At 33.0% G+C, this 26,952-nt stretch overlaps 1 protein-coding gene and 1 non-coding gene across 4 annotated transcripts in view; one reads left to right on the top strand and one right to left on the bottom strand.

Annotated features, from left to right (window-relative positions):
• The window catches only part of NCAM2 (neural cell adhesion molecule 2), a 515,691-nt gene that overhangs the window by 165,891 nt on the left and 322,848 nt on the right, over positions 1–26,952 (bottom strand). For all 3 annotated transcript variants that reach the window (XM_077878867.1, XM_077878868.1, XM_077878866.1), the window contains exons 6-8: positions 14,534–14,651; positions 2,907–3,067; positions 2,141–2,286 (exon numbers count right to left, since the gene is read on the bottom strand). In XM_077878867.1, coding sequence (XP_077734993.1) covers positions 2,141–2,286; positions 2,907–3,067; positions 14,534–14,651 — 425 coding nt within the window. The remainder of the gene's footprint in view (positions 1–2,140; positions 2,287–2,906; positions 3,068–14,533; positions 14,652–26,952) is intronic.
• LOC144302119 (U6 spliceosomal RNA) lies at positions 241–342 on the top strand. The gene has a single exon (XR_013368996.1). It is a non-coding gene; the product is annotated as a U6 spliceosomal RNA (small nuclear RNA).

Below are 26,952 nucleotides of genomic sequence, written 5' to 3'. Positions count from 1 at the left end.
TTCAAACAAAACCTGTTGATTATTGTTCATACCTACTAGAGAAGAAATTTCTGTATGTTTTGGGTGGTTTGGAGTTTATAGTGTAGAAAAAAATATCACAGCCTTCTAGTTACTTGAAAACTTCATGATTAAAAAAACTGAACATAATGTGTCTCTCATTTTTGGTATACACATAAGGAAACATCTATTAAATGAAGAGTGAACACTATCTTTAAGATGAGAACTTTTAGTTGCTGGCTTGTTCCCTTTGGCAGCACATATACTAAAATAGGAAAGATACAGAGATTAGCATGGCCCCTGTGTGAGGATGACATGCAAATTCGTCAAGTACTCCATATTTTTAAATAACTTTACATCAAATCATTCATCAATAAACAGCTACTAATGAAAAAAAAAAGATGAGAACTTTTAGAAATTTTACAGCGGACAAGAAAATAATGGAAGCATGAGGTAGGAATATGGACGTATAATTGATAAGGGCTTATAGACATGACAATCATTATTCTTGAGTGATCTTGTCTAAAGAAATGTACTGAATTGACAATTACTTACAGTTCTATATATCTATTTATATATATATAATTAATTAATTAATTAATTTATTTATTTATTTATTTATTTATTTTTATATATATAATTTAAAATAGATTTATGGAGGGACGCCTGGGTGGCTCAGTGGCTGAGCGCCTGCCTTTGGCTCAGGGCATGATCCTGGAGTGCCAGGATCGAGTCTCACATCGGGCTCCTTGTGAGAAGCCTGCTTCTCTCTCTCCCTATGTCTCTGCCTCTCTCTCTCTCTCCCTATGTCTCTGCCTTTCTCTCTGTGTCTCTCATGAATAAATACATAAAATCTTAGAAAAAATTAAATAGTTTTATGGAAATATACCTTTCAGATTTGGCAACTATGCCTTAATAATATCTGTGATTCTCTAACAAGAAAATATAAGGCAAACTCTATGGTTTCTCTGGATTGCCAGAAGATATTTTATAAATTTGATTTTCAATTTGTATATATAAAATACGAATACCAAAATAACATAACTATTACCAAAAAGGATTAACTCTTAAAAATGCCATTATGAGGAGGAAATGAGGCAAAGAAGTGTGATATATAGATATATATGAATACATGTCATGTATATCATATATACGTATGATACATACATATGTACATATCACATATGTGAATACAATTCTTGCAAAGAATAAACAGTAAATAGGCAGGGAGGTAGCTGTTTTGTCAATTTATGGAGTTATCATATTGTTAAAAACTACATGATGAATTGGAGGGATAGAGAATGTCTTTTAGATAAATTGGTTTCAAATTTTTCTGCTATCAATGTTGGTAAGTCAAAGGTATTTATATTGTAGAAATCACTGTCCGTCACAGATCTGATTTAAATAAATGAAAAGTTTAAAAGGGGTTCTCCTTAATATTAAGAAGAGATCTGTAATATTAATCTTATCCTTTTTACATGTGTGAAATGTCAGCTCATCATATCACTAATTCAATATCTTTTCCTTTCTGCTTCACTTTTGTCTATACTTTGGAGTTTTATATGAATAATGAAAAATAACAATAATAAGAAACCTATTAATTAATTTGCTAGAAATTTTAATGCATTCTCAGAACAGGTTGCCTATTTACAGGGGAATGGCAATTGCCAAAATGATGTATTTTGTTGTGTTTGGGCTTATTTCTCTTTATTAGATACTAAATTACATGAAAGCCAAAACCAATCTCCCACTGTGTAACAACAATTCTAAAGAGGAAAGAGTTAATAATGAAGCAGAATCTGGTGAATTTGAATGATTTTCATTTTCACAGCATGAAGTGGGTGAGCTAAAATTGTAATAACACAATTTATAGATTCAATGTATGCTAAAAGTCCATGCAACCTAGTCTTAGCAACCTAAGATTTTTGTGGCTTAATGAAAACATCTTCAAATATCACACTTTCACTTTTTTTCTCCTCCACTTAGTTTTAGGCTGACTGTGGTACTTACCTTTTTAAAAATTAAACCATTTCTTGCATTCCTACAAGTTACTTAAATTGGAGTCCACCATGAGATTTAATAATACACAAAACTCTGAAAATACAATGGCATTGAAAATCATTATATACTGAGTTCTTATTACCTTATCGCCTTCAGAAAATGTGATGCCATCTACTGCTCTCTTCCAAGTGATTTCTGGAATAGGCTCCCCTTCTGCTTCACATATAAGAGTGACTTGACCATTCTCATAGGTAGTCTCATTTTTAAGCTGTATTATGTGAGGCTGTACTGTAAAGAATACATACGTTACTCAATCTGTCTGGAAGAGAAATACTTCCATTTAAGTCCATATTAGTATAGTATAGAATTTTTAAGTTTGTAGCGTTACAGCAGCACACTTTGCTTGAAAGAGATGCCAAGAGACTTGCAAAGTACAGGAGAAAAAGCTTTAGAAAATAATTCTCATTGATTATCATAAAAATAATTTGAAGTGGCTTAGAAACAAACATGCAAATTATAATTCCTTTTGAAATTTTGCAATTTAAAAGACCTCTAGATATTTCTTCCTCTCTTAAACTACAAAATAAAAATTTCCTCTTTTAAAGTCATATGGTACCTATGTTGAGGAGTATATATGTGTTTATGTGTGACATTTGCATATTTAGTGATTATCTCTTAAATTTCCATCTACTATTATGAGTTAGCCAATATTTTGCAAGAATATACATGTATCGTTTCATGTAATTCTTAAAATAATTCTCTCCGGTAGCTGCAATGCTAAAATATATTTCAGATGAGAAAACACATTTAATTTTGGAAAAGTTAGTGACATATAAGTCACAGAGGAGAATTTGACTCAGACCTCCCTCCAGACACTATAATTTTAACCACTATGCTAGAATACTTACCAAAGACCTGGAGGAATGCCTGCTTTTCATCTTCTCCTGCTTTATTTGTGGCCCTGCAGACATAAGGACCTGCATCACTATTAATTATGTTCCTGACAGTGAGCTCTGTATGGCTTCCTTTCAGTATGTACTTTTCATTTTCTTCAATGAACTTGCCATTCCTAAAGAAGAAAACAGAGGTTGATCTTCATAAATCTGACTTTGTAACTCAGGAGGAGATTGTATTCCATTTTGTGATCAGTAGTCGTCATCCATTTCATGGCTTTTGATAGACAAAGCTATATTCTAATCGTTAAGTATACTCTGAATAGCCCAGTGAATCTCAATTATTAGATATTCAAATTATACTTGAAAATTGCTTTGAATTTAGAGACAAGAATAACATCTGAGCTATGCTGAAATCTTAACACTGACCTTAGGCAAAAAAAGCACACTGGTTCAATTTTTACTTTGCTTACTAGCAAAAAAAAAAATTTGTTTAATTGATCTTAACTCCCTATATACTTTTTATTTGGTAAGTCAACACATGCTTATTGACTAAGTTCCTAGGACACATTAACAGAATTTTTATGGAAACATCCATTAAAGAAGTTTCAAAGTAAATGCAATTTAAATATGTTACAAATTTATATCGCAAATAAGTACTAGTGATGGTAAGAGGGTAAGATGAAACAATTATGTGCAAATGCAGCTAGAAAAATTATGTTGAATATGATGATTTAAATCATTTATGAGAAGAAACCACTTTTCTTATATATGTTCCCTCTTAGATACAAATAATTTTCAATATTTTCCAAGTTCTTTTTGAGTTGAAATAGTCTTCACTCTCTTCCAGTTCTAGTTTTTGTTACCTATTAAAACAATGTCTTTCAAACTTTGTATAATAACTTATAGTAAGAAATACTTTAAATACACTTAAATCTTAAACTATTTCTACAATTTCCCTTCATACGTGTGAAACCTTCTTATACTGTACATTCTCTTCCATTCTAATTTATTCTCCTTATTTCCTCTTCCTCCTCCTTTTCTTTCTCATTTAGTTTTCCCTCTATGTTTTTCTTATAATGGTATTTTGAAGAATTGAATTGATTTTAAGGCCCACTAATGTAAAACGTTAAGGATATGTCCTAAGGGGATGAGACATCTATTTAGCCATACAAGTTTAAATTAAAAAAAAAAATTCTGAAAGAATTATAACAAATATTTCCTAGAATGAAAGAGAATATTTCTTCAATACAATAAATGATCTTTCCAGTGAATTCTAGTTTCACTTTCCAGAAAGCATTGGCACATATCCTAATATAATACTTCTCCTTTTATGACTCATTAACATCTGTTTTTCCATTTCTATTGATATCTCTAAAGATATCACGAAATGTGCAAAAATTTCCTAAGAGCAGGGTTCGAAAGTAGAGTTTGTAAAATACTAATATGTATATATATTGCTTTGTTTTTTTTAAAGATTTTATTTATTTATTCATGAAAGACACAGAGAGAGAGAGAGTCAGAGACAGAGGCAGAGGGAGAAGCAGGCTCCATGCAGGGAGCCTGATGTGGGACTTGACCCCAGGGTTTCCAGGATCACACCCTGGGCTGAAGGCAGGCGCTAAACTGCTGAGCCACCCAGGGATTTCCCTGCTTTGTATTTTTTAAATATTTTATTCATATTTTTATTAGTCTAAATCTCATAACAACTAAAAATGATGTTTCAGTGATTTTGTCTAGAATATAATGTATAGTTTGAACTTTCACAGCAACTAGTGATACAATGTATTTCTTACTCTAGTCAATAGAAATTATTCATTTGTGGAACAAGAAGAACAATAATAATAATACACTAGAGGTTTAAGCAATTTATGCCTTATAAAACACTTTCCTTATGTATTCTACTGACTTCAAAACTCACAATTAGCTCATTTGTTCATTTTCACTCCTACCCTCATTCACAGATTAGAGAACTAAATTTTTAAGTATGATTTTCCCAATCCTGAAATCACAGATGAAGATACCTAGATTTACACAGTAATATAAGCAGCAGATTAAATACATTCTAGTGTTCTTTTTGATAGAGTTATTTCCCCACCTCATTTGGAATATTGTGCTAAATGTTTGAAGTACAGCAAATAAGTGAGACATGGCTACCTATCATTAAGAATTCATAAAATTGGCAGTAACAGCAGTACCAAAGGATAAGGAAAATCCCATTAATGAATTTTTTCATATTCTTTTTTTGTGTTGGGTAGGGGCAAGGAAGGATCTCTATAGTGGGAGAGAAGGAAAAAGAATAATGGATGAAAATTCCGGAAATTTTCATGGGAAAAAAAATTATGACTTGGGCTCTGAAGCAGATGGGTAGATCTTAAAGAGATTTAGAGGAAATCACTATGTAAAGACTATGGTCAATTTAAAAATATCAGCAAGGGATATAACCAAAGTAATAGCTCTTTAATACCTATCTCCTAATAAGCCTGTGATATAGAATATACTTGTTATTATTTACTATCCACTTCTGAGGAATGTTATGCCTGAAAAAGATTCCCAAAGAATTCTGATTGAATTCTGTAAGCCCATACTTTAAGATGCAAACCAATTCTCTAAGTATCCCTTTTCTAGGCACAATCAAATAGGGATTAGAACTAGGGAATTAGTAGAAATTATAAGGAAGTGAGGATAATTCCACTTTAAATCATAATGGAGTAACAGGGTCCATATCTACCTTCTCATTGTAAACTGCAAACAACACTAGACATAGACTAAATAACAGTTTTCAAACACTATCAACAGATAGCTCATGAGTGTGACCTGTAAGGACCACCACAGCCTACTATTTAAAGACTGCTCCAAGCTGTAGCTCACAGAGAGAGAACCCAAAACACAAGCCAGGCAGAGTTCTCAGCTGGAGGAGGTTAAAGTAGCTAGAATTTGTGGATCAGAGAATTTAAGAAAAGACAGCTACACAAGAAAGAGGGCAGAGAGATTTGCAGTGCATCCCCAAATCATCTTTAACTAACTCCTTGTAAGTGACTGCATGCCAGTAAGGCTTTCCCAGTATATGGAAGGAACCATTGAAAAAGACAAAGCACAACAATCCCAGAACCTGGAATAATTTGCATCTCAACCATCCAGAGTATAAAGACCTTCCAAAATGCAGGACATCAAGTCACCTCTTTAGAAGAATATTGCTTCAGTAATGGAACCAAGTTAATTCAAGGCTGAAGGCTGCTCTGCATCCACTAAAAGAGCCTAAAAGCAATTCTCAAAATATCAAACTTTTCCCAAGTTACTTTCTGTATCTAACCAGAGTAAGAGAATACAAGAATATCCAGGACTCCAGAACATAAAATCCTTAGTACCTGGCACTCAACCAAAAATTACCAGGATAGTATATAATCAGGATAGTATATAAGTGGGAGAATATGACACATAACAAGGAGAAAATTCAATCAATTAAAAAGATCCAGAAATGACACAGATGATGGAGAAAAGACTGTTAAAATAACTATTCAAATATATTCTGTATGTTCAAGGAAGTTAAATACGAGTGTTGTAGGAGAGGAATAGAAGAAAAAAGAAAATCCTCTATGATAGAATGTGTAATAAATATCAAGTAAATAGAGTGGTGGTTCAAGATGGTGGTATAGGAAGATCCTGACTTAAATTCCTCCCACAGACACACCATATCTTCAACTACACAGGGATCAATTCTCCTTGAAAAATACTGGAAAACTAGTTAAGAGCTTCTTCACAATAAAGATAAAAGGCTACACTGAGATAGGCAAGAGAGGCAGAGACATGGTCTCACCAAAATCCCTATCCTCAGCATGGCAAATCTCTACTCGGAGGGATCACAAATTTATAGTTTCGAAGTGAGGAGTGAGGAGTTTATACCCCATAGCAGACACCTCAGCCCTTAGGTATTATACTGGAGAGATGAGCACCCAAAATATCTGACTCTGTAAAGTAAAAAGGCTTACATCCCAGACATCCAAAAAGCTGTGAGAAATAGAGAGGCTGCTTTTAAAGGTCTTATGCAGACTCATTCACCCTAGGAATCTAAAAAAATATGTGGTTTGGAAAACATCTTTCCATATGCAGTGGAGATTCATTAGCATGTCCGGGAGACACAGGGGTCTGGTAGGACTTTCTCCAGGGGAGAAGATGATTTTTACATTCTTACCCAATCTTAATAGTATAGTAGGGCAATCTTAATAGTATAGTAGGGCTTCCTCCATTCCCTGTGTTCTACCATAACCCTGCTTCAACTTCTTGGCTTGTCCTGCCCATGAGCTTTGATGGCCCTACTATTGCCAATTGGTTCCCTCCTATCCTGGGCTCCCTCTGGGTTCTCCCATAGCCTCTCTGAACCCAGGAGGCTCACTCTGCCCATATGCTGTCTCTCCCTGAGTCTCACTGGAGCAAGCTGCTCATTCAACTTGTGTGTGCTTCCTGATTAAGAATAAATCAGGCTATATAGGTAAGCACAAAGGTTCTAGAGATGACCAAAAACTAGGATAAGGTTGGATGAAAAGTTTCATCATCCAATCAAGGCCATTACTTCTGAATGAGAGGTAGCTGTTCCACCCAATACACAGAAACAAAAATACGGAGAAAGCAAAATAAGAAAACAAGAATACATTCCAAAAGAACAAACAAGATAAAACCCCAGAAAAGAAAAAAAAAAGTCCTTGAAGAAATGGAGATGAGTAATTTATCTGACAGAGTTCAAAGTAATGGTCATAAAGATGCTCACTGAATTGGGAGAAGAATGGACAAACACACTGAGAACTTCAAAGAGACAGAAAATATAAGAAAGTATCAAAGAGGTCAAAGAACTAAAGAAAATAATAACTGAACTAAAAATAGAAAGTGTTTCAACCACAGTTTGGACGAAGCAGAACAGAGCTGCAACCTGGAAGACAAGACAGTGGAACTGTCTTGAACAACAACAAAGAGAATTTTAAAAAGTGAAGGAAAGGGACAGAAAACTTGTTTGAAGAAATAATGGCTGACAACTTAACCAACCTAGGGAAGGAAATAGACATCTAGGTCCAGGAAGCATAGAGAGCTCCAAAAGAGATGAATCCTAAGAGATCCATATTATGACACATTTTAAGTAAAACGTCAAAAGTTAAAAAGAGAAAATTTAAAGGCAACAACTTGGTACATAAAAAGAAGCCCCATAAAACTCTCAGATGATTTTTCAGCATAAACTCTAAAGGCCAAAAGGGAATGGCATGATATATTCAAAGTGCTAAAAGAAAAACTTCCAAACAAGAATATTCTACCCAGCAAGACTACTATTAAGAATAAAGGAGAGACAGAGTTTTCTAAACAAGCAAAAGCTAAAGGGTTTCATAGCAATAGACCATCTTTGTAAGAAATGTTAAAGGTAATTCTTCAAGCTGAAAACAAAAGGTACTAGCTAGTAACAAGAAAACATGAAAGTAAAAATCTGATTGGAAAAGGCAAATATGGGGATCCCTGGGTGGCGCAGCGGTTTGGCGCCTGCCTTTGGCCCAGGGCGCGATCCTGGAGACCCGGGATCGAATCCCACATCGGGCTCCCTGCATGGAGCCTGCTTCTCTCTCTGCCGCCTGTGTCTCTGCCTCTCTCTCTCTCTCTCTCTCTGTGACTATCATGAATAAATAAATAAAATCTTTAAAAAAAAAAAAAAAAGAAAAGGCAAATATATGCTAAAGATAGTGGATTAACCACTTAAAAACTTACAGTGAAGGCTAGAAGATAAAGGTAGTAAAACTAACTATAACTACAATAATTTATTAAGCTATATACATAAAATATAAAGATGTAATATACAACATCAGAAACATAAAATGTGGTGGGGGTGTGTAAAAATCTAGATTCTCTAATATGTATTCAAAACTTATGCTTCTCTCAACTTAAAATAAACTACTATAGATACAGTCTGCTATAGGTGTGCCTGACAAAGCAAAAACCTGCATAGCAGATACAAAAAAAGACAATGGGAAATGAATCTAAACATTAGACTAAAAAAAGGTATCAAACCACAAAGGAAGAGAGCAGGAGAAGAAAGGAACAACAGGGAGGAACTACAAACCATCCAGAAAACAGGGAACAAAATGGCACTAAATACCTACCTATCAACAATTAATTTAAATGCAAAGGGCCTAAATTCTCAAATCAAAAGACATATAGTGGCTGAATGGATGAAAGAAGACCTATTGATATATTGCCTATAAAAGACCCACTTCGCACCTAAGGGCACACAGAGATCTAAAGTGAAGGGACAGGAAAAGATATTCCATGCAAATAAGAATGAAAACAAAGCTAGCATAGCTATACTTATGCAGACAAAAGGATGACTTTAAAACAAATACTATATAAAACGACAAGGAAGGGTATTATGGAATGATAAAAGGGTCGTTCAAAAAAGAGGATATAACATTCATATATAATTATGCACCCAAAATAGGAACACCTAAATATATATAGCAAGTATTAACATACCTAAAGGTAGAAACTGACAGCAACGCAATAATAGCAGAGGACTTTAATATCCCCTGTACACCAATATATTATCATCCAGACAGAAAAATCAATAAGCAAACATTGGCACATTAACATTTAACACATTAGACCAGATGGGTGTAATAGATATATACAGAACAGCCCATCAAAAAGCAGCAGCATCAAATTCTTCTCAAGTGTACATGGAACATTCTCCAGGATAAATGGCATTATGCCACAAACAAGTCTCAATAAATTTAGGAAGACTGAAATCACACTGAGTATCTTTTTGACCATAGTGATATGAAACTAGAAATCAATTACAAAAAAAAAAAAAAAAGGAAAAATCCGATAGAAAAAGAAAGATATCTTGCTATTTGTGACAACACAAATGAACCTCAAAAGTACTACGCTAACTGATGTAAAAGATAGAGAAACATAAATACCTTATGGTTTTACTTGCATGTGGAATCTAAAAAAACATAAGAAATGAACAAACACAGCAATCTCATGGATACAAAGAATGGACTGGTAGATATCAGAGAGGGAGACAGTGGGTGGGTGAAACGGGTAAAGGGAAACCACTGCCTGGTCACAGACTGTAACTAGACTTATTGTTGTGATCACTTTGTAATGTATACAAAAATCAAATTCGATGTATATCTGAAACTAATAATATTATATACCAATTTTGCTTCAAAAATAAAGTCCTTCCTCAAACTTATAGAGATAAAAAATGGGATGATGAAAAATACTCTGATAGATTTGAGAGCAGATTAAACATTGCAAAAGAAAACTATCAATGAACTTGAAAATATGTCAATATAATTTATTGAGTTTAAAGACAAAAAATTGGAAACAGAAAAAAGTACTCAAAGTTCTATCTGGTATCATTTTATTTCTAAACAAAGTTCTTTAATAATTTTTATGATATTGATAAATATCTAAACATACAACAGACCTTCAAAAGACATGGAACAAAACAGAACTGAGCACAGATATAGACAATAGTTGTCAAATCAGTAAGAGTATAGAAGATGTGAAGAATACTAACTAGCTGACCTATTTGATATTTAGAGACTACTCCACACAATAGTTGAATATAAATATATACATATACACAAACACACATACATACATATGTATACACATGGATGTGTGTGTGTGTATGTATGGTCAAATGCAAACAAAATATTTAAAAATATAGATCATAAAATGAGACCCAATAAATTTAAATAAATTGATAATATATGCAAGTATGTTTTCTGACAGTTATGGAATTTAAGTTAGAAACTAATAACAGAAATACATATGAAACAAATCAACAGCATTATAAATAACCAATGTCAAAAATAACATTACAAGAACAGATTCGAAGGGACACATGTACCCCAAGTTTATAGTAACATAATCAATGATAGCCAAATTATGGAAAGAGCTCAATGTCCATGGACTGATGAATGGATGAAAAAGATGTGATATATATATATGTATATGTATATATATACATATATATATATCCAATAGAATATTACTCAGCTATCAAAAACAATGAAATCTTGCCTTTTGCAATAATGTGGATGGAGTTAGAGTGTATTATGTTAAGCAAAATAAGTCAGAGAAAGACAAATACCATAGGACTTCATTCATATGTGGAATTTAAGACACTAAACAAATGAATATGGGGGAAAAAAAGAAGAGAGGCAAACCATAACACAGATTAACTACACAGAACAAACTGAGGGTTGCTGGAGGGCCAATGAGGGGGATGGATTAAATGGGTATCGGGGATTAGGGAGGGCACTTATTCTCATGAGCAATGGGTATTATACCAGAGTGATGAATCTCTAAAATTCTATACCTAAAATTAATATTACACCATATGTTAACTAAATGGAATTTAAATAAAATTTGAAGCAGACAAAATAACATGACAAGAAAAAAAATTACAAATAATCGAACTAAGAGTGCCTGAGTGGCTCAGTCAGTTAAGTGTCTGCCTTTGGCTCAGATCATGATCTCAGGACCCTACGATTGAGCCCTGCATCAGGCTCTGCACCCAATGGGGAGCCTGCTTCTCTCTCTCCCTCTGCCCCACCCCCAACTCACACTCAAGCTCTCTAATAAATAAAATCTTTAAAAATATATTTGAACTGGACAAAAATGGAATTGTGACATTAAAATTAGTAAGGTGCAATTAAAGTATTATTTAAAGGAGAAAAGGTATGCTTATATTATAAAAAGTATAAATGATTGAAATCAATAAGTATCCACTTTAAGTGACTGAAAAAGAAGAGACTATTAAACACAAAGTTAACAAAAGAAAGACAATAATAAAAATAAGAGCAGAAATCAATGAACTAGAAAATAGAAAAACACAATAGAAAATAATTGAAATCAAAAGCTGATCATTGAGAAGATCATTCTTTTCAGAAACCTCTATCTAGACTGATGAGGATGAAAAAGAGAGTAGAATAAATAACCAATTACCAGGTTATCAGGATGAGAGAGGGAATATCAATATAGATAATGCACAAATTACAAGTATAATAAAATAATACTATAAATGACTTTAAGCTAGTAAAAACCAATGAAATGGACAAATTGCTGGAAATATATATACATATATATCAACAGATACATGTATTACTGGGATAGACTTAGATGTATGAAAGAATCTGAATTTGTAGTTAAACCTTTACACAAGAAAAGTCCTAGCACAGCCTGTTTCACTAGAAAATTTTCCAAATATTTAAGTAAAAAATAACAAGCATTATATATAAACTCTACCAGAAAACAAAAGAAGAACGCTTCCCTAACTCACTCTGTGAGGTCAGTATTGCCCTGATCCCAAGCAAGTCAAGAACAACAACACAATAAAACAGTTATCTCTCATAACTGAATGTGACAATTTTTACAAAATACTAGCATAATGACTCCAACAAGACATCAAAAAGACAATGCAGCATAATCAAGTGGGTGCATTCAAGGAACACAAAACTGTTTTAACATTTGAAAACTAATGGAATTCCCTGATTAATGGGCTAATGATAAAAATCCATATGGTATTCTCAACAGACAGAGAAGAAGCATTTGAATGGAACAAAGAGAGATATACTTTAGAGGTAGCTGCTTTTACTAGCATTTTGGCCTCCACGTCACCAAGTGCTCCTGATTCTCTTTGTGAATTTTTTTTTTTTAATTTTCCCCCATTCTTTGGTCCTTAACTATTTTCTTTTTTTGGCTTCTCTCATACACCTTGGACATATTATCTCTGTGCAACAGGGAGACTGGGTCTTTCTCGTTGGGCTGCTACTCTATATTACCTAATGATTACAGGATTTTTTTTTTTTTTTTTTTGGCAAGGATAACATGCTTTTATCTGCATATAAAAACAAAAACTTTTGCTAATACTAATTTTAAATGTGTTGATGTCATTATCATATACTCATTCCCATTCTCCCATTATATATTAAATATCCAGAGAATATAACAATTATTATTTACACCATTAGAGGGATGAAACAAATGCCATATAAATATAAAGATAAAAACATTATAGATTTAAATGACTTACTACATTAGGTTCTGATTTTGATTTATTCTAGCCTCTATGATAATTATGTTTCCACTTAAATATGAGAATTTTGAACAAATATTGAACTTTAAGACAGAAATCTAAACAGAAGGAAGTCTCTCTGGAAAGATACAATGATGAGAATGAGATTCTAGAACAATATTTGTTCATTGTAATGAATGATCCAAGAGCTTTTCTTGCTGCAATTAGATGTAATATTGACTTTTAAGGTTACACATCAGAAACCAGAAGTCTCTGAGATACATGATCATTATGTGGGGTGAATATGTTCATGTTTGATGTATAATCCTTTAAAATATACTAATAGTATGTCAGCAAGGAATTAATGTTTGCAAAGAATATCTATTTCCCTATTTGAAGAAACATCTTGTTTATGGTTACCTGCCATATTAAATGAATAAAAGTTTGAAATGGGTAGAATATCTGTAAGTGCTCAGGAAGTAATAGAAAAAAAGGGAATCAGACTGCAATTATCCTTCTTAAAATAGTTTTTTAAAAAATCTAATCCTCACCATGGCTACTTTTGTCAATGTGAATAGATTTCTACTAATTGTTTTCTTGTGATTATTCTTACATTATTGGTTTATGAAGTATAGAAGAGATTCTATAAATATCTGTAGCCATGTTTGAGTGGTAACCTGAACTAATAACTAATATGTATTAATAACATTATCCATTTGTAAAGTTTCATTGTCTCTCTTTTTTTTATTTTTTTAAAGTTTTTATTTATTCATTCATGAGAGACATAGAGATAGAGAGAGAGGCAAAGACAAAGGCAGAGGGAGAAGCAGGCTCCATGCAAGGAGCCCAATGTGGGACTTGATCCCAGGACTCCAGGATCACGCCCTGGGTCAAAGGCAGGCGCAAAACAACTGAGCCACCCAGGGATTCCCCATTGTCTCCCTTTAAACAGCAGATCCACAACCTAAAAGAATGAAATATGTTGATAGCTGTTTGATGTTAATAGAAATCAAATAACACTCTAAAATCTAAAACAAATATATAAAAGTAAACTGTCAAAGAATAGATTTAGAAAAGAGACTTTCTTCATTTGATGAAGTAAGCTTTTTAAAAATGACATTATATTTATGGAAATTTAACTGTACATAATGAGCTTTTTTCCTGAATAATATGGTACATAAATAAAATACGTAATTACATTCTAATAAAATATGATTTCTATACACATACAATGATGGTGCCATTAATTCTAATATTCCTATTTCTAGACACTCTCTAGCAGTAACATTAATGTAATGTAGTTGAATCAGTCATTAGATTTCTGGGCCCATTTTGCTCAAACATGCCTTATACAAAGAATAACCAATGCAATGGGTGTAGCCTTTGATTTGGGTTCCATCTCTCTGTTAATCTCTCAAACAATTTAACCTAACCAATTTAAGAGAAAACAAAACCATCATGACTTTTTATTAAAATTCAAAAGAATACTTTTATTCTTGATAAAATCACATCAGAAATACGGTTCCATGAAATTGATTCTGGACACAAGTCAGAAGGATATGTACGCACAATAACCTACCTGTACCAGGAGATGGAGGGCTCAGGAGAGCCGGAGGCCCTGCAAGATAACGTCATCTCTTCTCCTCTCTCTGCTGTGGCATTAAAGGTTTTCTGAGGCATTGTGATTGCTGGCGGCACTGAGAAAAAGAGATGAACGCAGATTAAATAGAGATGAAAAACATTTCATCAACACAATTGGGACTTTCTTACAACTACTTTTGTTGTTGTTAAAATGCTAAGTTTCAGAACCTGATAGCTTACTTCTATATCTTTGTATCAACAGGACGAACTTGGTTGCACAGTAAGTGACCTTAAGACCACTGACCTGCCTTCCAATGTACAATAAGTAGATGATTCACCTTAATATTATGTTACTATTTTTAACGTATCAAACTAGATGAAACAAGAAACTAGACATTTTAACAAATTTATATATACTTACGTTTATGAAATATTTCTCACAAAAAGACAGACTATAGCGCCTTGATTGACATCAACACTGAGATCTACTTGGAGCATAAATGGATTTCCTACTTGGGTTCTCATTGGTGTATGTAATTCTATAAGCAATCCTTCACTGCTTCAAGACAGGGCTTTCAAATTAGGTGTCAAACTATAATGTTCTTTCTGATTAACTGCACTTAATTTCTTCATACAACTATAGAACATTTTATGAAGAGAAACTGCTGGAGCCATAGAGAGTATGAAATAGATTTTCATGAACAATTCAATTTTAAAATTAAGCTTCACAATTTCTAACTAATTACATTGCAAAAACTGTATAGGCTGCACATTTTGAACATGTTGAAACTGTTGCTAAAATGTACTGTTTGCAATAAACAAATCAATAGCGTCCATGTCCATAATAGATGCTAAATTTCAAAGTAGAGCATAAATTTTTATTTAATGCACACTTTTATGATTTTCAATTGAATATGACAAAATTATATTCCTAAAATTAATTATATTATTAGAATTGTTTTTTTTTTGTATATCCTAAACAACATGACCAGACAGGCATTTAGAAGTGTGATAAAAATTAAATACATCTACAATAACATTCAGGTCAGCACTGATGCTGTATCATTGCCATCGATGGTAGGGATGGGAACTGATACGTATCTTAGCAATTAAGCACAATAAATCAAGTTTCTGCCTTTATGAATTTAGATACAAGGGACATGATCTGACATGGTGTCTCTAAAGTAACATAATAATTACAAGTATTACAATAGGATGGACCTTTTTTCAGATATTAACTCTGCATTTTAACTACAATGAAATTAGACTTTCTGTAATTTGTTTTACTTCTTTTGTAATTATAGCACATTTTAATCAAAATGTATTGCCTTTCATTTTGTTATAATAAAAGTGGTTCCAATAGCATCATGGCTACATTTTATTACAACAATAAATATTTGTAACCCATTAGATAATTATAATGAAAATGAACTCTTTAATAGAAATTCTCTCTATGGTAAAGTATTTGTGTAAATAGAAATACTTCAGAGCACCTGGGTGGCTCAGTCGGTTAAGTGTCTGCCTTTGGTTCAGGTCATGATACTAGGGTCCTGGTATTGAGCCCTGCACTAAGCTCCCTACTCGGTGGGGAGCCTACTTCTCCCTTCTCTTTCTCTGCCCCTCCCACATGCTTGTACACATCTTTCTCATAAATAAACAAATTTTTTTTATTTTAAAGAAAGACTTCAAAATGGAGAATCACATGCTCCAGTTCTTATCCTGTTATTTTTACTACCTTAAACAAATATTTATTATCATAATTTTCTATAATGTAAACTGCATACGCTGGATGCCCTGTAAGAATTGTAAAATCTTAATGTTTATGTTATATGATAGAGTGACTCTGCTAATGAAATGTGCGTTCTTAATTACAATGTGGATTTGTCGAACAATATTATTATTGCTTATTTATATGGTACTTTGAAGAGTAATTCAAGAGCTATTCTGAAGAATAACAGCATTCAAAACCTGCAGAAGTGTTCACTAATTCTGATGCCAACATGTTCAGAGAATTCATTAGTCACTGTTTTAGACTATGGAGCATTTTATGTGTAATACCTCATTGGTTCTGAATTTGCTATTTAGTTGGATTAAATAATTTAAAAAGGGATTACAATTATATTTCATCTTGTCATCTTGTCATCTCATAAGACCCATATCTAGTATAATTTTTCTACTCTATTTTAACTTCTTAAAAATACTTTTTGTATTTGACAGTATCTGAAATATCTAGTTCTAATAACTTTACAAATATTTATATTCCACATATATTAAGTAGTCAATGTTTTCTGGCAAGTTTCAGTTCTCATACTTTAGCTTTAAGAAACATGAGAATGGGAGGGAGATAGCCCCAGAACTCTGACTTAAATGGAAATTTTGGTCCATCTTCATGTTCTAATTCCCCTCACTGGCTGTTCAGGAATCAAAGATCCCACTAATTTGATAGCTTAATTCCCTTTCATCAACAATAGCACCCAGCAGTTCCACATATATTTTATGTCTTACAATCTCCCTCCACGCATTACCCCTTAAATATTTCTCAGAAAATGAAAACATGGTATTAACTATGGAAAACTCTTGTGGTTCAAATTGACCACCTACCAATAATTCCTCCAAATTTATTCAAGAGAAGGGTAACAACATCCTCACCCCCAATCACCACCATTGTCAGGAAAGCTACTCTTTTATAACTCATTGATTAACCACATCTGACCAAAATATATATCATCAAATAAATTGACAGGTCTGTTCTCTATCCGGCAGAAGACTACTAAAATTAAGACTCATGTGTTTTTTTTTTTTTTTTTTTTACTTTTCCTTGTTTTTACTATTAAGGCTATGTGACTCTCAGACATTAGCACAAGGGGAGATTTGAAAAGAATGGTAAAATAGTAAGCACCAGTCATCTGTCTCCCGACCTGGGCAGCAACTGCAGAATCTGGCTCACGTAACTGTCTTGCATCTCTGGAGTTTATTGAAGGCTTCCAGCTTCCAGGAGAAGACATGGAAGGTAAGCGGCAAGCAAAGTCTCAAAGAGGTATTTGCACAGCTATGTTCATATTCATAGCAGCATTATTCACAGTATTTTACAAGTAGAAGCAACCCAAATGTCCATCAATGAATGAAAGGATGAGCAAACTGTGGTATACACAAAAGGGAATATTATTTAGCTTTAAAAGGAAAGTTAATTCTGACATATACTGCACATGGATGAACCTTGAGGAAGCTAAACTAAGTAAAATAAAACAGTCACAGAACGACAAATACTTTGTTATTCTGCTTACTATGTACGTAGAGTAGTGAAAATTATAGAAACAGAAAGTGGAATTGTGTTGCCAGGGGCTGCTAGGTGAGGTGGAATAACAAGAGGAATATGGAAAGGTCAAGAGGTGGAAGAGGAGAATAGGAAGTTATTGTTAAATGGGTATAGAGTTTCAGTTTTATAAGAGGAAAAGAGTTATGGGGATGGATGGTCCTAAACGCTGTACAACATTATGAATGTATTTAATGCCACCTGACTGTACATTTTAAAAGGGTTAAGTTGGTAAATTTTTATGTTATGCAATATTTACCAAAATAAAAAAAAAAAGAAGAGGGAAAAATCATATATGCTATCTCAGTCCCAAGAGAAGAGATAGATCATGTTAACACTGAAGTACCTTCTGGTTTTAATATTCTATATTGTTTGTCTTAATGTATATGGAAAGTAATTTAATTTCTTTCCTCAGGTCTTTCCATGAGTTCATCCACATGTGGTTCTTTCCATTTTACATATACACTGAAGAGAGAAAAAATGAAACAACTAGGAAACTACATTGGCAAAGCTGATTCATATTATTCAGGGATGCTAGAAAAGTCCATTTTTTTTTCAGTTTAATTTTAAGACTACTCCTTTGACACGGAAGCAAGTACAACTTAACTCTTCAGCACTTTTTCATGTACTTAGTGGCTGATAATCTGTAGTAAAAGAATGATTGGTATTTTAATATTATGTAGACACTAAGCAGTAAGATATTTAAATTATGTATAATGCATTCTCATCATGATTTTGCTCATTTGATTAATACTATCTAATAGTCTTATCAGGCCTTGATATCACATGTGCATGGATTTTTCTTTATTCTATTTTTTATTTTTTTTGTTTTGCTCTTTACTTCTGTTTCATAGGCTATCATCTAACTTCTCTCAATTTTCATTAATATTCATTCTAGTTATTTGCAATAATCCTTCACTTGGTATTTATGAGGATGTTCAATTTAAGGTGCTACTAAGTAAGAATAAGGTTTTTTTGAGGAACTCAAGACATAAATTTAACAAATACAAAATATAAGATTAACATAAAGAAAAGCTAATATATTATACCATTTCATTTTGAAAGAAAATCTAGCGCATTGATAATAGTAAATTAAGTGTTATAGTCATTTCTTTTCAAATAGACATAGTTTCTCATGCAGAGTGTTAGCATACTTACTACTTCCTTCTATAAAATCTAATCAAAAACAATTTTTAATGTATTCGACTGAGAATTGGTAACTCATTGGTGGGCATTTTCTGCATATACTTTCCTAATATGTAAATATAGTAAAATAGTAACATAATTATAATAATTTGTTGAAACTGAGTTTTAAAATCAAACCTATCTGAGGAAAACAGTAAGGGTTTTATCTGATTTCATCTGATTACAAAATTGGCTCAAAATGTTGCTTTAAAAAAAAAAAACTCAAGGGAGATATTTCTGTTAGCATATCAAATTCTATTCATAGTAAACTCTAATATGGAAAATGTCATAAATATTGGCAAATAAATATTGCTTTCAGTGGAAAGTATAAAAGGAAAGAGAAAATGTTAACTGGAGCTTTGTTGCATTATTATGCTTTTCTGTATTTTCCAAATTTTGTCAAATAAATCTCATTTTTATGTTCTTTTACTTTGACTTTCAAAGTAGATCATATTCACAGGTTCAATAATGAAATAAAATTGATAGGCAAATTCTTGACTTTTCTCCTTTCCTCCTTAACCACTTAATTAATTACTTGTATTTTATGCAAATATTAACATTTTTAATATTTTTTGTTTCCTTCTTCCTTTTACAAAATAAAGCTTTTTTATACCATGCTTCTTTTCTCAAACTAATAGTACTACTAATAAAGGGATATATTCATGTCACAATGTAGAGAACTTTTCACTCCTGTTCAAATTGCACAGTCTTCTACCCTGTGGATAAACTACTGGACATGTGTATGTCACCTGAGAATATCCAAATATTTATCTATTACAATCTTTATCTACTGCAATCAATGCTCAAGTTAATTATCTAGAAGTAAAATTTATATGTCAAGGAGTAAAAATATATATATACATATATATATATATATATATATATATATATATATAATTTTGACTGAAGAAAATTAAATCAAAGTTGTCACTACACAATTTTTGACTTCAGCTATGGATTATTTTTATCACCAGAAAAAAGTATAAATGAACAAATAAGAAAATAAAACAATAAAAGTTGAAGTAAATAATTTTCAGATAATTTCTAAAGTTAATCCATAGCTGAATGTCTTTTTTTTTTTTTTTTAAAGATTTTATTTATTTATTCATGATAGTCACACAGAGAGAGACAGAGGCAGAGACACAGGCAGAGGGAGAAGCAGGCTCCATGCAGGGAGCCCAACGTGGGATTTGATCCCAGGTCTCCAGGATCGCGCCCCGGGCCAAAGGCAGGCGCCAAACCGCTGCGCCACCCAGGGATCCCATAGCTGAATGTCTATAAGCATTATAACCCTTATTAAAGAAAGTCCAAATAAAAAGATTACAATTGGAAGCATGGAAAGCACTACTTTGATTTTCTTTTTGTTCCCACAGTAAGAGATGATAACTAAATAAAAGACTCAAGTTAATATAGAAGATACCTCAGGGAAAAATTTTATAAAAAGTCTTAAAGTCTTAGACATGCTGAGGAATATTTTCACAATTAAGCATGGTCATTTTTATGTTTTTCTGAGTACGCTTTATATCAACAATATTCTATAGTACTCAAAGTATGTTTCAAGAACCTCAGAAGCCCTCAAAACCCTTTACCAACCACATATCTCTGTGAATATGGATTTCTGCAAAATTCCCACAGTTTTTACAATCCCAGTTATTGGATTGTGCTAATGGAGGAAAAGCTCAATAACCACCTAATCTAAAAGAGTATTTTTCTCGGGTTCAAAAATATATCACAGAAGATTGAATGCAGCAACAGATACAAGAATCTCCCTATCTTCTGTTATAGTACACACTAGAGAAACTTGCAAAAAATTTAAAATACAAAACAAAACAAAAGGATGTCTTTTTGTCTTGGACTAGTCCCAATAGTTTGTTTCCTTCTGTTTTCCTTGCATGAAGAGACATATTGCATATATTTGTAAATGATATATCCAATAAGGGGTTAATACCCAAAACATTTAAAGAACTTCTGCAACTCAACACCAAAAATCCAAATAATCTTATTTAAAAATGGACAGAGGATCTAAATTGACACATTTCCATAGAAGACATTAACAGATGGCCAACAAACACTTGAAAAGATGCTGAACTTTAGTAATCATTGGGGAAATCAAAACTACAAGCACATCAAAATCACACATGATATATCACCTCACATCCAGAATGGCTAGCATCAAAAAGATAAGAAATAACAAGTGTTGGTGAAGATATGGAGAAAAGGGAATCCTCAGGTACTGTTGGTCAGAATGTAAATTGGTGCATCGCTATGGAGAACAGTATGAAGTAAACTTAAAAAATTAAAAATAAGGATCTCTGGGTGGCGCAGCAGTTTAGCGCCTGCCTTTGGCCCAGGGTGCGATCCTGGAGACCGGGATCGAATCCCACGTCGGGCTGCCGGTGCATGGAGCCTGCCTTCCCTCTGCCTGTGTCTCTGCCTCTCTCTCTTTCTGTGTGACTATCATAAATAAATAAAAATTTAAAAAAAATTAAAAATAAAAATACTATATGATCCAGTAATTTCACTACTGGGTATTTATCCAAAGAAAATGAAAACAGTAATTCAAAAAGATATATGTACCCCTCTCTTTATTTCAGTAATATTTATAATAGCCAAGATATGGAAACAACCAAAGTGTCCACTGATAGATGAATGGAGAACGAAAAGTTGTGTATATATATATGTGTATATATACACACTCACATATATACATAATATATATTATATAAAAATTGTAGCAGGGAAAATAGTCACTAATACAGTCACTAATACATAATTACTAATACAGTAATTATGCTGTATAATGACAGATGGTGACTACAGCTATCATGGTGAATACTGAATAACATATAGAATTATCACATCACTAAGGTGTATATTCGAGTAACATTATACATCAACTATACTACAATAATAATTTTTTAATGTAAAAAGAAGCTCCTATGTAACTGTATTTTTGAAAATGTTATTTTCTTTAACATGGTATTTAGATTAGTATACTTATTATTTTTGACAATAAATTAACATTTTAAAATTTAAATGAATTAACTATTTTTAAAACTTCCCATTTCAATACCTAATATGATATATATATCATATTATATAAAGAAAAGTAATTTAAAATCAAAGCCATAATATATGTTTAAAATTAATATGTACTGTTTCAGAACACATTCCTAAAGAGTTAGTAATGATCACTTGTGAAAAATTCTGAAGAAGTGAATTTGTTGTGAAGTGTGATCAATTAGAGGATTTCAGGACTGACCAAGGAAAAAGACATGGTAAGCTGGCAGCAGTAGACAATAGGCTATATCTGGGTGGTGCTTGGACAGGTTGCAGAAGAGGGTAAAATCTTCCTGGCAGGAGACCTTCCAGAGACAGTGTGTGTCTCCAGAGTGGGAGGAGGTCAAAGAAACTACTGGGAGAGGTGGGTTTGAGAGGGAGGCTTCTGTGTGTAGGTGATGTCACTCAGCAGCTCAGCAGGGGAGCTCCGGAGGGCAGCAGCGGCCTGGGGTGGCCCAGAGTTTGTCTTGTCTACAGGTAGCAGAAAGTGAGTGCACTTCTGCAAGGTGTGCAAAGCAGACAGATTCTAAATGGTTAAAATATACATATTTTGGCTATATTTAAAACAATAGATGTGTAAAAATATGAATTTGGTGCTAATGAGGCTTTGAGCTAATGGTCCCAGCATGCTAGGAAAGCAAAAACAACATGACAATTAAAATAGGAGGAAGGGGTTTTTCTTTGGCTCATTTATATGACAGGAATGAAGGTAAGGCTGATGACAAAAAGTTTGGGAGAAAAGGGCTATCTTGGTATTATATTAAAAACTGTTCAGTTTATTATAAAATCTGAATAGATATTAGAATAAATCATCAAATGATCATACAGCTCATAATTTTAGGAAGTTACAATTATTATATATTTTTTAGAAGAACAGATTTTATAAGACCAATATAATTTCCATCAGTCATATGCTGCCAGAAAGAGAGTTACAGATTTTCTTTGTTCCCCTCTAAGTAGATATAAATGGTCTTAAATATACTTATGGAAAAAGTTAGTAAGTAGTCTGAGCCATCTTAAAGTCTGAGCTAAAAGTTCAGAGCCACACTTGAATGACAAATTAAATATCAAGTGAGCTGCTGTAAATCATTTCAGTTAATATCTTTATTGAGAAGATACTCATTTTGAGTTTAAAAAACGAACAACAAAAAATTCTGATCATTTACATGTCAACAAGTTTAAAAATAATATTATAGATTTCCAGTTCTGGGTTAATGAGAGTTGCCCCAATGCATCCTGCCTGTATCACTTAATTCTTCCCTAACGCTTAGACAGCACGCATGGATAATCTCTTTTGAGGATTTCGAAATGTAAATAGTAGCAGGCACATCATTACTAGAAAAATAACAGAATTTGAAATACTATAAGAAAATCTGCAAAAAGCAAACAAACACAAAAATCCCCACATTATTATTATTATTATTATTATTATTATTATTATTATTTATTTATTTATTTTTCCTTCAGAACCCTTGGCCTGGACTGAAGGCAGCTGGATACTCTGAAAAAAAAAAAAAATCAATATGGCCTGATGTTGATCCAGAGATGCCTTCTGGTTCAGTCTCAGAGAACAGAAGAGTTCTCCTGGGACACAGCAGTGGGAGCCTGCAAAGCCTGCAAGTGCCTGAGTCTCAGCGAGAAGAAATTCTTTCTCATCAGTTAGAAGAGCTGTGCTCCCAAGAGGGCAAGGCAAATCCCATTGCTTTGCTCCTTCTCTTTCCTCCAGCTAGTTGACCCTCAATAAAGGCACATCTGTGGCACTGAGGGGTAGATAAAACCCCAGGTTTTAGTCCAGGGAACTAAAGGTTATTCATGAAATCTTGGGTTCAGCTTTGAGCTGTACATTTGGAGATCTGATCTTAAACAGTCCCAAGACTTTGAGAATTGAACTAAGAGATAAACCACCACACAGGTACTGAAATGGCCCCAGGTGCACATGCATACAGATCTGAAAATACTGCAGAGGTTGTGAAAATGTAACTAATTTTTAATCCACACCCCACAGAAGTCTGGTCACAATATGTGGCCTGAATTTCTACAGATTGTGAAAATAAAGATATTAACATCATAAAATTGCTAAAAACCAAAGCCATACAAATACAAAAGATGTATCAGTTTTAGGAAAACAATAATTCAAATAACTGTAGGTTTCTTATCAGAAACTATGGAGGCTAAAAGGCGGTGATACAATATTTTTAAAGTGTCATAAAGACAGATATTTTAGAAAAAGTTCTATGTCCAGCAAAAATATCCTTCAGAAACGAGGGTAAAATACATTATCATGCTCAGATAAAAGACAATTAAAACTTCTGCCAGGAGATTTGATCCTTAATGAACTGGAAAAGGAAACTCTTCTGACAAAAGACACATTTTATCAGAGGAAGTTTCAGGGATGAAGAAAGAGCAAGAGAAATGGTAAATATCTTTGTAAAAATATGTTTAATGATTGAAATAGAACTTTAGCGTTGTATAATAGAGGTTTTCAGTTAATGCAGGCATAGTACATAAGACAATTAAGACAAAGAAGAAGGGGGTATAAGGACGTATGGTGCTACAGCTTCTACATTTCAACTGAAACAGTAAACTATTGGTTCCAAGATAAATAGGCACATTGTAATCACAATAGCCATAAGGAAAAAAAAAACAGATATAGCCAATGACATAGTAGATAAAATAGAATACTAAATAATGTTCACATAATCCAAAAGAAGGCAGGGAAGAGGAAATAGAAGAATGAGAAACAGAATAAAATGAAAACAAACTAAACCCATATGATGGTCAGGTAAAAGGATGAATATTTTATTTCTAAGACTGGGAACAAGTAAAGAAATCCCCACTCAACACTCCTGTTTAACATCATACTGAACCCAGTACTAAGCAAGAAATAAGAATAAAAGGCAGACAATTGGAGAGGAAAAAATCATTTTCTTCCAATTTGCAGATGCATAGTTGTCTTCACTGCATATCCAAAAATCTATAAAAGCATTACTAGAACTAATAAATGCCCATAACACAGTCACAAGATATGAGCAAAACATACAAACACGATCATATTTCTGTACACATATTTGCAGTGAACAATTATATATTAACATACATTTATATTATAAATATTTATATTATTTTAAAAACATATTAAAATATAAAACCATATACAATAGCACCAAAATAGAACACTTAGGTATTAATCAAACAGCATTCATGTATGACATCTGAATGCTAAAAACTACAGATTAAATCAATGAAAAAATACCTTAATAAATGAAGAGATATACCGTTCATATATTTGTAGACTCAACATTGAAAAAAATGTCAAATATTTCAAAATTGCTATCAAGACTCTGTACAATTCTAATTAAAATCCCAGCAGTATACCATTTTGTAGACAGAATGACTCTAAAGTTTAAGTGAAAGGCAGAGAAATTAGTAAAACATTTTTGTAAAAGAAGAACAAAGTAATAGTAATTGTACTATCTGATTCTAAGGTATGGGTAAAGCTATGCAACTGAGGAAGCATAATAATGGCGCAGGGATAGGTGCATAAATCAGTGGAACAGAAAAGAGAGCCCAGAAATAGACTCTTATGATACAACCAATGTCTTAAAATTTTGTTTACAAGGTGCAAAGCCATTTTTCTCTCTCTCTTTCTCTCTCTCTCTTTTTTTTTTTTTTTAGATTTTATTTATTCATTCCTGAGAGATAGAGAGAGGCTGAGACACAGGCAGAGAGAGAAGCAGGCTCCCTGTGGGGAGCCCAATGCACGACTCAATCTTAGGACCCCAGGATCATGACCACAGCAAAAGCCAGACACCCAACCACTGAAGCACCCAGATGCCTCTGCAAAGGTATTTCAATACTTTGAGAAACAGTAATGTTTTAGTAATGGTTTTTAAATATTTGCATATCTATATGCAAATACATGAACCTGAGGACAGAGAACTCATCCCTCATACAAAAATGAGCCTCAAATGAATCAAAGACCTAAACTGAAAACATAAAAGTATAGAACTTTTACAAGAAAACTTGGGAGAAAAGTCTCTGTGACTTGGGGTTAAGTGAAGAGTTCTTAGACATGACACTTTCAAAAAAATGGTCCATAAAGAAAAAGATTAATACTTGGACTTCTTTAAAGTTAAAAGGCTTTGCCTTCTGAGTTACACTGTGAAGAGAATGAAAAGATAAGCCACAGCATGGGGGAAGTACTTGCATATCACATCTCCAAACAGGGAATTGTATCTGAAATATATAAAGACAATCTAAACTCAACAATAGGAGAAAAAAAGTGCCTAAGAAGTGAACAGATACATCACTAAAGAGGCTGTTTAGAAGGCAAAATTGCACTGACAATTTGTAAGGAACTCTAACAATGTAATAGTGAAGAAAAAAAATCCAATTAGAACATGGGTACAGACATTGCAGAGAGACATTTCACTGAAGAGGAGATACCATAACAGAAATGAGAGATAAGAACAGGAAAAGGAGTGCACTATCTTTGGCCACTGCATAAAGCCATGGCAATGCATTGCAGAAATGCAGATTAGGACCAGAGATTTCACTACACACCTCTTTTGATGTGTCACATTAAAAACAAACAAAAAATAAAATTACAAAACTGACAAAATCAAGCACTGGTATGAATGAGAAGCAACTTGACTTCGTATGTATTTCTAGAGAGAATTCAAAATTACACAGCCATTGTGGAAAATGACTTGGCAGTTTCTCATGAAGATAAAAACATGCACTTACCTTATGGCCCTGCAACCAAACCCAAGGTATTTACCCTAGATAAGGCTAGGCTTTAGATGATTACATTTACATGACATTCTTGAAAAGACAAAATTAGAGTGAAGGAAAGGGAA

The sequence above is a fragment of the Canis aureus genome, chromosome 30 (genome assembly GCF_053574225.1).
Source record: "Canis aureus isolate CA01 chromosome 30, VMU_Caureus_v.1.0, whole genome shotgun sequence".
NCBI lineage: Eukaryota > Metazoa > Chordata > Mammalia > Carnivora > Canidae > Canis > Canis aureus.
Note: the sequence above shows the minus strand (reverse complement) of the source record. Positions and strands in the feature narration are given on the sequence as shown.